A 13,871-nucleotide genomic window follows, 5' to 3' on the forward strand; every position below is an offset into this window, starting at 1 on the left:
AAGTTGTACGCCCGACGTAAAAGATGCACGCTCCGGGCATCTAGGCGGACGTCATTTCAGACACTGATTATACATATACAGAATATATATTTCCTGACTATTGATTTGATGTGTTTTCATGGCTTTTTCCTCTGAAAAGTGGGGCATGTCTACTCCCTCTGAGTAAATAATGTTTGCAGCATATAAAGATTCGGCACCTTGCAATGCAGCATGCTGTGCAGTACAGAGAGCATTGGGGAAAAAAATTCAAATTGCCGCTTAAACTTGAAATGTGACATTATTTTAAATTATCGGAGGGGGGAGGTAGAGGACATTTGTAAGTTCTGTTTCCACGCTAATTTTGACCGGGCTCCCTCCGTCCCCGCTCTAATAAGCAAATTTGTAATAATGACGAGTCTCCCGCCGTGGTGGTCTTAAGAGGCGTGCTTGATTTCCCACTAGCTCTGCCTGCTCTTATTAAGGACTTGAAATTATGCATGAATTCATGCGAGGGCAAGCCAAAGGCGGCTTGACAAAAATTGCCGGGTGCGCACTTAACGACAATCAGGCAAATGCAGCATGAGCATATTTAGGCCCGATTATCCGTTCTTTCCGGAAGATTATCCCAAGATGTGAGGTGTTTTCAATGTGATTTTTTTTCCTTCGCTGTTAGCTGCAGAAAATGTTGATCAGAAATAGGAAACTTGTACGAGGAATTGCAAATGGAGAAGCTTTTTGCCGTGTTATGGACGAGATAGCGATTGCACAGATATGGGGTAATCTGCCTCCTTAACAGTTGTGGGCTCACATAAACAGATGACAATTGAAAAAAGATGGCTACATACGGTCCATGCTTAATATTGGCCCTAAAACCATTCTGGCATTTTATTTGATTTTGGCACCCCCCCCCCAAGCCAATTGGACCATACAACAAAAAATGCTCCCATCCCAAATTAGAGTAATAGAAGCAAGCAAGCTACTGTTGGAATTCGGACATGAATCATTCTTCAAAGGTAAGATGCGTGATTTGAGGTGTCCTCATAAAATTTGAAAGTTATATATTTTCTCTATTAAGTATGTCTTAACAATCCCCATCCATCCATTATCTGCACCACTTATCCTCAGTCGGGTCACGGGGCATCTTCGGGCAGTGGGCAGGGGACACCCTGGACTGGTTGCCAGCCGGTCGCAGGGCACACAGAGACTGACAACTCACTCACTCATTCACACCTATGGACAATTTGAACCGGTCATTTATCCTGACATGCAGGTTTTTTGGGAATGTGCGAGTAAACCGGAGTGCCCGGAGGAAACCCACACAGGCACGGGGAGAACATGCAAACTCCACACAAGGAGGCTTTGCGCTAACCACCCGGCCGCCTTGCTGCTTCTTAACAATTCCCAACGGAGTTGACTGAGCACCTTATGGTTTTATTTTTTCCACCACACCTATCTGCGATTATTTTACTTTTAGAAAAGCTATAGGGCGGAACACATTAAATACAAGAAATAAGGGGGTAAGGGGGTACTGGAGAGTGACATAATATATTTGTTAGTGAAGCATAAAATTGTAAACTCCATGCCGCAACCCGAACACCAAGAAAAATGAAAAGAGAAGCGCATCTTAGAAATGCACGTACGCGCACACGTAACATAGTAAGCTTGACAGAGGCTGAAATGATGACACAAGCCAGGAGATGGCGGCAGGGAGTAAAATGGTTCCAAATTCCGCTAGGTTTCTTTAAAAACTATTAAAGTAAAAGGAAACTTTAGAAGAAAAAACAGGTAGTAGTTTAAAATAGCTATTAGGTTTTAAAATAATCCGTCATTCTTATGAAATATGCAGTTAGTATTATTTAAAATGTATAAATCAAGTTCCAAAATACTTTTTTTTTTTTTATTTCCATGGTTTTATGGAATACATACTATTCGGTGAGCCTTATGATGCAGAAAATACATATCCATATTTGAAATTTTTAAGTACGCCTTCCAGTCCGGAAGTGCATTTTTGTAGTCCTTGGCCTCCAAACAATGCAGTTGCATAAACTAAAATAGTCAATCAAAGCGTATGCTTGTTTTTATCATAAAATAAGAATGACGTTCAATTCCAAGTTTGGAGATCGATCCCGCCTCCGACATTTCAGCGCTCATTAGCAAAACAGGCGGCACAAAACCCTAACCCTAGCACACACATATACAAATCCTGTTGCCAATCATCTGCCAATCTCATTTCTGGTGATCAAAACAAGAACAGGACAGCTTGTCACTGAGCTTAAAATTTGAGACAATGACAACAAATGACAGCCTACAGACCGGAAAACAACATTACCTCTTGGCACCTTCTCTGAATCCTAATGTCATTAATTCAAACAGCGGGACTATTTTTGTTTGTTACTCGAGCAATATGAGTGATTGAAAATAGAAAGGCAGTGCAAAGTGATTTGATTTTGAAGGCAAATGGATATGTTGTCTAGGATGCCACTTGCTGCCGGGCATCTTACTTTGTACAACTGAAAACGCTGTAGGAGAGGATCTGCCGTGCTCCTGCAGAAGACATCAACCGTGTTCATCTTTCTCCGTTTTGCAGCGTTTCGCCCCCGCGAGCGAGCCCCCCACCCAAAGGCAGCATCTGAGACGGCTCGCTCTCCCAATTATGCGCCGGCCCCGGGGAAGCAGCAGCTGTTTGGAAAGGCCGGAGCTCTGGGGAGCCCAGTTGAAGGTGCGGCAGCAGAGGGAAACGGGAGTGGATTGCGGTCAGGTCGCAGTGGTGCTTTTTAACTAGCTGGCAAAAGTTTGGCTAGCGCAGCAGTCTTTTTCAGGTCAATGTTAGCTTGGGTTGAATTTCAAATATTTCAAAGTACTCTCCTAGGTCTGATTATAAAGTTATCATGATTTGTTTCTTGGGTACAGAGTCTGGCTATAATCTGCCCGGAACAGGGGTTTGCAAAGTTTTTGAGTTAAGGGACACATTTGGTTAAACAATGTGAAAAAATGGCAAAGTTAAAATTGGGTATCAGTATCAGGTATCAGTGCTTGAATACACAAGCCTTAATTGTATGTCACCGGTAATCAAAACCATGGGCATCCTCTAGTGTTATCTGATCAGGAACTTGAACTTGGTACCATATTTTCCACACTATAAGGTGCACCTGACTATAAGGCGCACCACCAAAATATAGTCTTTTGTCATACTTGTTTTAATGTATAAGGCGCACAAGACTAAAGACAAAATTAAAACTACAGTAAGAGCTACCATTTTTAGTCGTGAATACCCATTTAACATTTTATGCCTTTACGGTATATATTATTTCAATATATGATCAGCAAAAATATAAGAAAAATTTCAAAGTTATGTATGCAATGGGAATCGAGCCTAGGCTGCAGGGGTGAGAAAGCCAAAATTGAACAACTCCTTAGTATATCTGAGGATTAAGACGACTTCACGTTTATTTACATCTTTAAGGACAACTTTCAGTTTTTTTCTAACATTCTTTTCGGGCACTGTGAGTAAAAATAGTGTGCTAATGAGATAAATCGAACGTCTTTTTATACTGTATGTCATCTCTACCACTGGTGTTTGTGTGGTTGAATATTGGCACTCAAACTGCCGCTACCTGGGTTTGATTTCCATTGCATACAGTGATTTGCGATTTTGGTATTTTGGTCAGCAAGGGTTTTTAATTAAACATTAACTACACAAATACGGTAGTATACCGTAAAATATCTTGTAGTAACCAACACGACTATCTACCAGATGCATCTCCAATATCCACCGTATTTGTCGGTATATATGGTGCACCGGGTTATAAGGCACACTTTGATATTTCTGGCCATTTGGGGTTCTAAGGTGAACCATACCCCAAATAATACGGTATACAATCCCATGTTTGGATAAAGAATTTAATAGTGATTTTTATTAATATTAGATACTTTTGGCATAATGTTTGTCAACCCGTGCTTTTCTCGTGGACGACATTTATTGATTGTTGTGACCTGAGTGTAGATGTGAGATTAAACGAATGCGATTTTGACAAATGACGGATTGACGCTGATTGATCGATGACTTCTTAACCGAAGCGGAACCGTGAATGAGCCGCACTACATCAATGCCTCAACATTCAATTGATGGAGACCTGTCGGCCCACCCTGAGCTGACTCACCGTCACCTCTGCGTCGATCCACCGGCGTCCTGCCGTGGCCCGGCCAGATATAAAGGAAACCATCCAAGAAGGAGGACGCTTCGAGCTGGGTTGTGTTGTCGGACCACGGATCCTGTCTTGGGAAATCTGAGAGGCAAGTAGAACACAAGAAGTAATCCAATATTGATCACTTACTCTGCAAATACACACTCACAAAAAACAGCCACCATGGAGTGAAATTGTCCTAGCGCTCTCCAACGCTCAAAAGTTGAGTAATCGTTTGACTATGTGACTCCTATGATCAAACGACTTCGACCAGGTTGAACACACTCTTCACGCCTAAGCTCAAGCAGTGTTTAAGGACTTCCAATTCTATTTTCCAATTTTCTCAGTACCATTAAAAGAAGGAATCCAGTGTTAATGTATTTTTCAGAGCCACACACATAGATATGATTAACATATGTGAGTTTTTAACTTTACGTGTACATCAATAAAGGTATAAGATTTTTAGATCTTGAGTAAGTTGTAAAAATGACGATAGTATGAACTATGAATGTTACAGATTCAGGTGCACTTGATAAATGTCCACAATTGATTTGTAATCCTTGCAAGAATGCACTACTTCAAAGCGGCGCTGCCAAGAGCGGCTGCCTTTTCCAGCAGCTGCCCTGTTGTTTTATTGTCTGCTCCTATCTTCGGTGTTTTTTCTTCCCGTTTTGACAACTACACTATGGATTACTTCTATCCTATGGACATGGGTTTCAACGCACAAGAAATGCGTGTATTTCAACTCCTTGCCCTGAGGAATTCTCGTGCCGGCGTGATGAAGGGGCCCATGGTGGAAGAAAAGCCGAAGCTAGCGAAGCGGCTAGCGGCGTTATAAGTCTTCGGTACCATCCGTAATCATGGTAAATGCGAACTCACGACCAAATATGATCATCGAGTGCTTTTTGAAAACATCGAAGCGCACAGGGAGCGCAGTTGCTGTGTTTTGCGGAAACGTGGCTCACGTTTAGCATTCCGGACGCTAACGTGTAGCCACCCGGAGCCACCTGGAGAAATCCGGCTTCAACGTCGCTAAACAGAGACATGAAAGCCGGGGGGAATCGGAGAGGAGGCGGACTTGCTAACACGAGGTGGTGTATCCCTGGATTCTCACAAAGAAAAGATTTCCATCTGCCGCAGGAATGTCGAACTTTTGGACTGGCGTGACGTCATCCACTCCGCTACAAGCACCCTCGGGCATCATGTTAATCTGTTAATAAACAACGGGGTAGACTGCTGGAAGTGTGAATTTCCCTACGGGGATGAATAAAGTATCTATCTATCTATCTATCTATCTATCTATCTTTTCATACTGTCCTGTTTAGGTGTAGCACACACCTGTCCTCTGGGCCACGACCTGTAAGGGGCGATGACGCTTCAAAGGGCAATGAAGTACAAACTAATTTGAGCTGCACGGAAGAAGAAATGCAATGGCACAGTGAATCCACCAAAGGGCAGTGTCAGTGTCATTTTAAAGCTGACTTGTTGAGAAACAATGGAACGATTTTAAGCTTTTACATGTACTTCACCCAAAATTCAAGCACGTTTTAATCTTTGAAATCACAACTTTATATTTCAAAGATTTCAAGCACCAGTAAAAACCCTACTTCCAATTCCAACAGCAAACCTTTACCAAAAATTGCTTGACAAAAGAATAACACGTTAAATTGCAATGTTGAATTCCATCCATCCTCTTTGGCTTATCAGGTCTGGGGGCTGCAGCTTTAGCAGGGAAGCCTTGACTCTAACAGGCCCTTAGCCACTTCATCAAGCTCATTCAACGGGATCCTGAGGAATTCCTAGGCCAACAGAAACAGACCTGGGGTGGGCAAACAATGCATTAAGCAGAGCTTTTTAAGCCAACCCGCTGAACAAAAATCTTAAAAATATCATGACAACATTTTTACTGTAATTGTAAAAAAGTATGAAGAAAACATAAGAATATTGTTGGTTTTCAGAGCCAGGAAAGTAAAGTTTATAGAAATATTTAAAAAATAAAACTTCAGCAATACTACAGAAATACGTCGAAAATACTAGTGCATTAATACAAAAGAAATAGTACCAAAAAAAAACGACAGAAATGCTACAAAACTTAAATCAGGGATTTACCACAATATTTTTCTATAATTGCAAGAACTTCAAAATCAATCTGATAAAACTACTGTATTTTCCAGACAAAAGGGGCCCCTTATAATCAGGTGAGCCTTATAGACTGGAAATGTCGGAAATAAAATCAGAAATGCATGACAATACAATGAAGTGCTTCTATATATGGTAACCGTTAATGAAGTGATCAAGTTAAGTTAGAAGTGAATTTAGATTTCCTGATATTTATATTCTATGAAATACCATTTTTTTTAATTTTCTGATGTTTTTTTTTAACCTTAGTTTTAATTTAATGAGCTTTACAGTCACATGCGACTTATATATATGAAATAAATAGCTCACACAGGAATATTTTTAAGGTGCATTTGATGGTCAAGCGCACCTTATAGTCCTGAAAATAGAGTAATCCATTTAAAAACAAATATAAAAATAAATATAACATGTAGATATTTGCATGTAGATTTATTGTTAAATTCAAATGAAAAAATAGAATAGGTACCTGGGCTAGGGCCCCTGGCCAATTTTTATTTTAAGCCAATGCGGCTCACAAGAAGTTTTGAAATAGACTCGCCAGTGTCGTCCTCATGGCCACCTCCCACCGGACCATATGCCCAGAACACCTCACCTGGGAAACGTCCAGATTTCCAGCCCCGTTATCTGGCTAAGCTCAACATGAAGGAACAGCAGCTTTACCCTGACCTTCTCACCCTATGTATTTTTTTGAATCATTTCGCTAACTATTTCAAAACCGTCCCAAATCAAACAAAACAAAGCATATGTCATTTTGATCTCATGAATCCATGCTATGACAAATAAATGAGCCAGTAGACATGCTGTAATGAGTTTCTTAGAAGGAGTCTTTGAAACGGAACCCATGCCATGGAAACCAGTGCTGGTTTTGGTGGCCCGCGGGGTTGTCGCGAGCTTCGGCTGCCCGGCCGCCACAATGGAGTGCTCCATTAGCCATCTGGTTGCCTGTGGCAAACGCCGCAAAGCGCTAGCTCGCCTGTAGCGGACAGCGGGCGACCAAGAAGCTGAACAAGAACCGGGCCACGCATACTAAATACCATTATCATCGGCGTCGCGTGTAAGGCAGAAGAGGCTCTGATAAGAACATGCAAGGCAACATTCAGTAATAGACCAGCTCCAGCAGTCGCAGAAACTTTCCAGCTCTAAAACTCATCAATTTACAGAAGCTGAATACAACAAAATGTTCTGTTTCATAGTATTGGCTCTCAACTTTGACCAGCTCGGTAGCCTAGATGATAGGGCGCCCGCTCGAGACTGGGAGGACGGTGGTTCAAGCCTCGGTTGAGTCATACCTGAGACTTACAACATTGGTACTCATTGCCTCCCTGCTTAGGGGTTGGAATTGGGGGGTTTGGTCACCTAATGACTCCCAACACAGCAGTTGGGTCTAAAATGTCGGAGCCCTGTTTGGCTGCGGCTGCATCGGCTCGCTACAGTTTAACAGTACGGGTCAGGTGTATCGACATTTCGTTCTGTGTGCATGGTTACAAAGAATGACAATAAACGTAAATTATATTCTATTTCTAACTTCGACAAACCAACCATTAGCCATCTGGTTGCGTGTGGCAAACGCCTGTAGCGGACAGCGGGCGACCAAGAAGCTGAACAAGAACCGGGCATAATAAACACACGTGATCACTGGATCAGCACAGAATGAGTGCACATTGTTGACCCAAAAGTTAAAATTCTTAAGTTGAGTTGCGTTTAAAGAGTCACAATTTACAAAAACAGCAACAACAAGGAACACAATTTTCTTTTGCAATTCCCAGAGGAAACAGGTTTACAATTACACCTGTGGCTGAAAGCAATTAAAAGAACTGACTGGACCTAAGACATCATTAGGAATGCGTACGTTTGCAAAGTCCATTTCATAACTAAGTTACCGTAGCCATCTGGTTTAGCTATACTTGAATGCCAAATGGTTTATTGAGTACAAGCAGGATAGGTGTCAGGGAACTGTGAAAAGGGTTTGTTACCAATGCCTACTATAGACTGTTAATTTGGTAAAACTGATGCAAGCTAGTAGATCTTTTATAATAATAATTACTATAAGAATAACATTATTATTAATATATATTTTATACAATATACATTTAATAATGTTAAGTATAAACTTTTTTAACACTCAAAATAAGGCGAGAAGACATTAATGGATTTTTAAAAGGCCAGGAGAACGGGAGAAGGGCTCTCAGATAAGACAATTTCATCCTTTCCTTAAGCCCTTCCAGAGTCCTTTCTTTTTATTAACTCTTCAAGGTAACAGACAACAGCAACAGCAGGACAAAGACTAGGAACCTTCCCGTGGTGTCCTGCGAAGGGCTCTCTCCCCGGGGAGCCTTACGAATCCAACTCAATCCACTCAGACTCGCTCTCTCTTTCTTTCTTGGTCCTCTCTCTTTTTTTGTCTCTCCTTTTCTCTCTTCCCCCTTTACACTCTTGTCTCTCATTTTCTCTATCCCTCTCTTTCCTACTCTCTCCCCACCTCTCTCACTCTCTTTTCCCCCTTTTTGCGTTTTACTCTGTCTGTCTTTCTCTCTTTCTATCTGTCCCTCCCTTTCTCTTTCTTCTACTCTCCTCTCTCCGTTCTTCTTAGGGCGGGCGACTTCGAGAGCAACCCTGGCCCCCAGTCAAAATGCCAGTGGTGCTTTCGAACCATTCGCTGCGACCACACCCCAATCACCTGTACTACCTGCCTACGGGGCTTCCATGAATCATGCACCGGCCTGTCCGAACGTACTAAGGACTTCAGAGGCTCTGTCTGCTTGGTTTGCTTGGGTCACACCCCGTCAGGCCTGGCGGCACAGGACAGTTGCAGCCCCCTCTCCTTCGGAGAACTACGGAGCCTCCCATGAGCGAGTCTAGCGCTCTTAAGGATTACCTTAGGCGCCTTGAGTGACTCAACAACAACAACAACAGCCCCAAAGAGTGTGGATATAAAAGAACAGCATCATGATGGGCTGATGGCAAGATTGACGCAATAGTCACTGAACAACAGTGAGTCCTTTGCACTTGTCCGATAGTACCAAACTTATCAACTAACTTTATTATATTGTTCAGAAGAATAGTTATTAATTAATTGTTGCTATCATTTTTATTGATTCCATTACCACCAACAATGTATTTACAATGGGTGAAAGCCAAGGAAATACAAATCTTCTAAAGTTCAAATTTAGAACTCTGAACTAAGCTACAATAAATATGAACTGGTCATCTGAGCCACTATTTTCGTCCATTTACTTTGCTGGCATAAAAGGTAATTTACTCATTCCTTACCCGATACATACCAGCACCGTATATGAGGCAAAAAGTCACATAAAAGCTCCACAAAGTAGCCTGCACAAAACCTATGTGTAGTGCTGATTTTTTTTTGTTGACTTGGATCACAAAAAAAATAAAAAATAAAGTCACCATCATGCTGCTAGCACATACTTTATGCCCCTTGAGCTGTTCTATCTCCAACCCAACAACTACTTCTGTCAATCAGCTGGTATAAACTGACATGAATTCTGCCATACTGCAACTACGCGCTGCTTGGCTACTTCACACTTGTTTACAAACACGGAAAGTCCTCTATACAAAGTTCTTCATTTTCAATAAGACCTTGTTGAATCCCATTTAAAACAAAAATAGATTTATAGAGTGTTTCAAACATCTGCTCTGCTTTGTTTCCTTTTCGGTCTAGATCAATCAGGCGGCCCGCGGGCCACATCAGGCCCGTTAAGGGATTGAATCCGGCCCGCGAGACAACACTCAGAGAAGCGCAGGAGAAAAACAAGCTGCAGGTTGAAATAGATAGATAGATAGATAGATACTTTATTCATCCCCGTAGGGAAATTCACACTTCCAGCATATGTCAACTTGATGTTGCCAAAGCCAGGTGCCTCAAAGACACTGTACTTGTATTTATTTGTCTATCTCTCTCTCTTTCTTTTCCACCCCTTTTCTCCCACTCTGTCTCTTTCACTCTCTGTGTCTCTCTCTTTCTCTTCCTTAGTTGCTCTTTGTCTCTTTCTCTCTGTGTGTCTTTTAACCTCTTTTGCTCTAACTTCCTTTTTCCTTTTCTCTCTTTTCACTTTCTCTCTTCATACTCTCTCTCTATCTCTTTCTTTTCCACCCCTTTTCTCCCACTCTGTTTCTTTCACTCTCTGTGTCTCTCTCTTTCTCTTCCTTAGTTGCTCTTTGTCTCTTTCTCTCTGTGTGTCTTTTAACCTCTTTTGCTCTAACTTCCTTTTTCCTTTTCTCTCTTTTCACTTTCTCTCTTCATACTCTCTCTCTATCTCTTTCTTTTCCACCCCTTTTCTCCCACTCTGTTTCTTTCACTCTTTGTGTCTATCTTTTTCTCTTCCTTTGTTGCTCTTTGTCTCTTTCTCTCTGTGTGTCTTTTAACCTCTTTTGCTCTAACTTCCTTTTTTCATTTTCTCTTTACTCTTTCTCTCTTCATACCCTTCATGCTTTCTTTCCTCTTTTCACTCCTTCTGTCTTTCTATTTCTCTTTGGATTTCTTTCTTCCTCTCCCTTTCTTTTCCCCCTCTCAAGCGACTTTTTATCTTTTGTTTCTCACGCTCTCTCCCTCTCTCTCTTTTTCTTTCTTTGTCCCGCCCTCTCTCCTTTTCCCTCCCTCTTTCTCTCTCTTTTTCTTTAATCTACTAGTCTGGCCCCTGACAGAATGTTTTTTTCTATCGTGTGGCCCCCGAGTTAAAATGAGTTTGACACCCCTGGTCTAGATGAACAAATATGGAGCATTTCAAGGGTCACATTGGGACTTAAATGCCCCTCTGGGAAAGAAATACGAAACCAAGCAAATGAAAAAGGACAGAACCCAATGAAAGCCTTTGACTAAAATGGATAGAAGCCTGGCGCCTTTTCACATGACAGCAGCCAGCGCGACTGGTCTATTCAAATGAGAACACTGCAACACCTTTGAGGTGTTCCAGGGTAAGCAGGTGTAGATGTGAAAGGCGGCCCGGGGGTGCAGGGGGGTTTTTGGCCTACAAGCAAGCCACATCGCTGGGGCAGGAAGGTGCACCAGATGAAGGCTTTTTTGCCACAATACGAGATTTGGAGCAATTTAACATTCAGGTGTTCAGACGCATCGTCAGACATCAGTCTCAAGGGGGGCATATTAAAAACATGGAGAGGTCGGGGCACAATTATTATTACTCACAAAAAAACAGATCAGGCTTCCAGTGGGGGACACAAACCCTTAGTAGGGAGGTGGCAAGCCACCTGTGGCCCACTCATTGTAACGGGTATGCAGGTGTTGCATACAATAATAAAGACCAAAATTCACAAGGACAGATTATAATAATCCTCATCAATATTCGTGGGGTTTTTTTTCGTTTCAGGCCCGAGCCCGACCGATTAATTTGACTTGCAGGACCAAGCCCAGAGCAGAGCAGAAATTTTATATATATAGTAAGGAACCGCACCCGGTTCTCTGGGTCTGACAGGACCGGACGCAGGATACAGAGGCGAAGGGTCATCACAAACTGTCACATGGATCCTCCACAACGCAAGATGTAAAGCCTGTCTTTTGTAACGAAATATAAGTTAAACAAGTCTGTATAAACATTTATATATCTATGTCTGCAGAGAATACATTAACCGACAATTTTCCATCATTGATGGACTTTAAGTGTTGACGGGACCATTTTAAGACCATCTGGCACTTTCAAAGAGAGCGACAGAAAGAATAATTATAAGGTTAATAAAGAAAAGGCAGTGAGAGAGAAGCCCGGCCAAAGCGTAACATTTTAGAAATGACCCGATACAAATTTAGGGTCGTTCTCGCATTGACCTTGGACTCGGGTTTAAGATCTCACCTCTAGATTGGATCTTGTACACTACGGGAAAACCTAAAGTTTGGGGACACCCAGACAATTTAGCCTTTTCCTATGTCATCTACAACCCTAGGGGTCTAGTGATTACACAGTAAATTTGGGCTTATTATTATCATTAATATTACTCTTATTTCTATTGTTATTACTATTACAATCACATTAGGTATTATCACTTGTGTTATTCGTAGTAATGAAAAATAGTCAGACATTGAACCGGTTTGTGAAACAGAAATGTTGCCAACCACTGCTTTGAAGGACTGAATTGGCTTGCTCAATTTCAGTCAATTCATTGCCCCGTGCTGGCTTTTTTCCCGTGAAATAGCATCAGCCTTTACCTGTTGTTCAATCAAGTTGAAAGCAGACATTACACTATAATCTTCATCATTATCGCCGTGGCAACGAGCAAAAAAAAATGTGCCGAAAAGATGAACCTGTGCAGAAATTCTGCAAAGGATACATTGCATTTAGGCTTTTGAAGATGGCTGCAAACTAGAGGTGATATCTTGAGCTCGAATTTTGGGTCAGGTCCCTCTAATGACAAAACCTAAAATGTCAATCATTACGTTTAGGTGGCTGCCCTTTTTTTATTATTCACCCGGTATTGTTCTCTGTTAAAGTGTCTCACTAGTGTCTTGAGGACGTACTGCTGCTGTGGTTAATGGCCCGATTTTCCCCCTGTCAAAATGACAGACGGTCAAAAATTGTTCCTGTCAACTCTTAAAAGATATGTAAATGATGGAAAATTGTCGATTGATGTAACCTCTGAAGACACATAAATAATGTGAATATTTTTACAGTCTTGTTTAACTTAAATTCCGCTACAAAAGACAGGCTTTAATTTGTTATCATAGATCACCTCTCCTCCTGAGTCCTCACACATAAAATATGGGGGATTTCACTCATAATTTCTGGGACTGCCCAGAGATATTACATTTCTGGAGGAATATTCAGACAGAAATAAAATGAATTATTGGTTGGGAGATGCGGTTGAACCCAATGACCTATGTATTGGGAATTTTGCCAGAAAAGTTATTGACTGTAATACAACTATGTACTAAGGGTAATGCTTTTGGTAGCAAGGAAAATTATCACAATTTCGTAGTTGAAACCACAACCTCCCGAAACAAAACAATGGAGAGACAAATTAAAGCAAATGTACATTATGGAAAAAAATCACTTCACCTTCAATTTGAGGAAAGATAGAAGCCTATTACACAATTTCTACTTGATGTCTAAACACCTCACCATTTAATATTATTTACTTAAGTATGGGAATGTCAATTGTGTAAAAATGTTTTGCGTTGTTGTATGTTGGGTGACTCAACTCTGTTGAATTGTGTGTGACAAATAAAGTTATTTAAAAAAAAAAAAAATATATATATATATATATATATATATATATATTATTTTTGCTGGGGACGCATAGTCTCAAAGTGACAAAATTGTCATTATTACCCGATTACTTTTTATTAACAAAGATTTACTGCACTCCAAACTTTTCGTCAGGCAGATCCGCCATTATTGTTTTGGTCTCGCGGTTCGAGTTTTCGTCTGCACGCCGATCTCGGCCAACGAGATCTCGTTGTGTAGTGAAAGGAAGTCCGTCTTTTTTTAGAGAACCGGCTTTTTTGGCTCAACTCATTAAAAAGAGCTGGCTCTCAAACGGCTCACTTGCTTTGATGATTGATATTACGAATTATGTTGTATAAAGAAGTTAAGAAAAAAAGGAAGT

At 41.2% G+C, this 13,871-nt stretch overlaps 1 protein-coding gene across 2 annotated transcripts in view; it reads right to left on the reverse strand.

Moving 5' to 3' along the window:
• Positions 1–13,871, reverse strand: part of arap2 (ArfGAP with RhoGAP domain, ankyrin repeat and PH domain 2) — a 137,001-nt gene that overhangs the window by 47,380 nt on the left and 75,750 nt on the right. For both annotated transcript variants that reach the window (XM_088348474.1, XM_088348473.1), the window contains exon 15: positions 4,140–4,265. In XM_088348474.1, coding sequence (XP_088204600.1) covers positions 4,140–4,265 — 126 coding nt within the window. The remainder of the gene's footprint in view (positions 1–4,139; positions 4,266–13,871) is intronic.

This window comes from Urocampus carinirostris, chromosome 11 (assembly GCF_059441175.1).
Source record: "Urocampus carinirostris isolate Australia breed hairy pipefish chromosome 11, RoL_Ucar_1.0, whole genome shotgun sequence".
NCBI lineage: Eukaryota > Metazoa > Chordata > Actinopteri > Syngnathiformes > Syngnathidae > Urocampus > Urocampus carinirostris.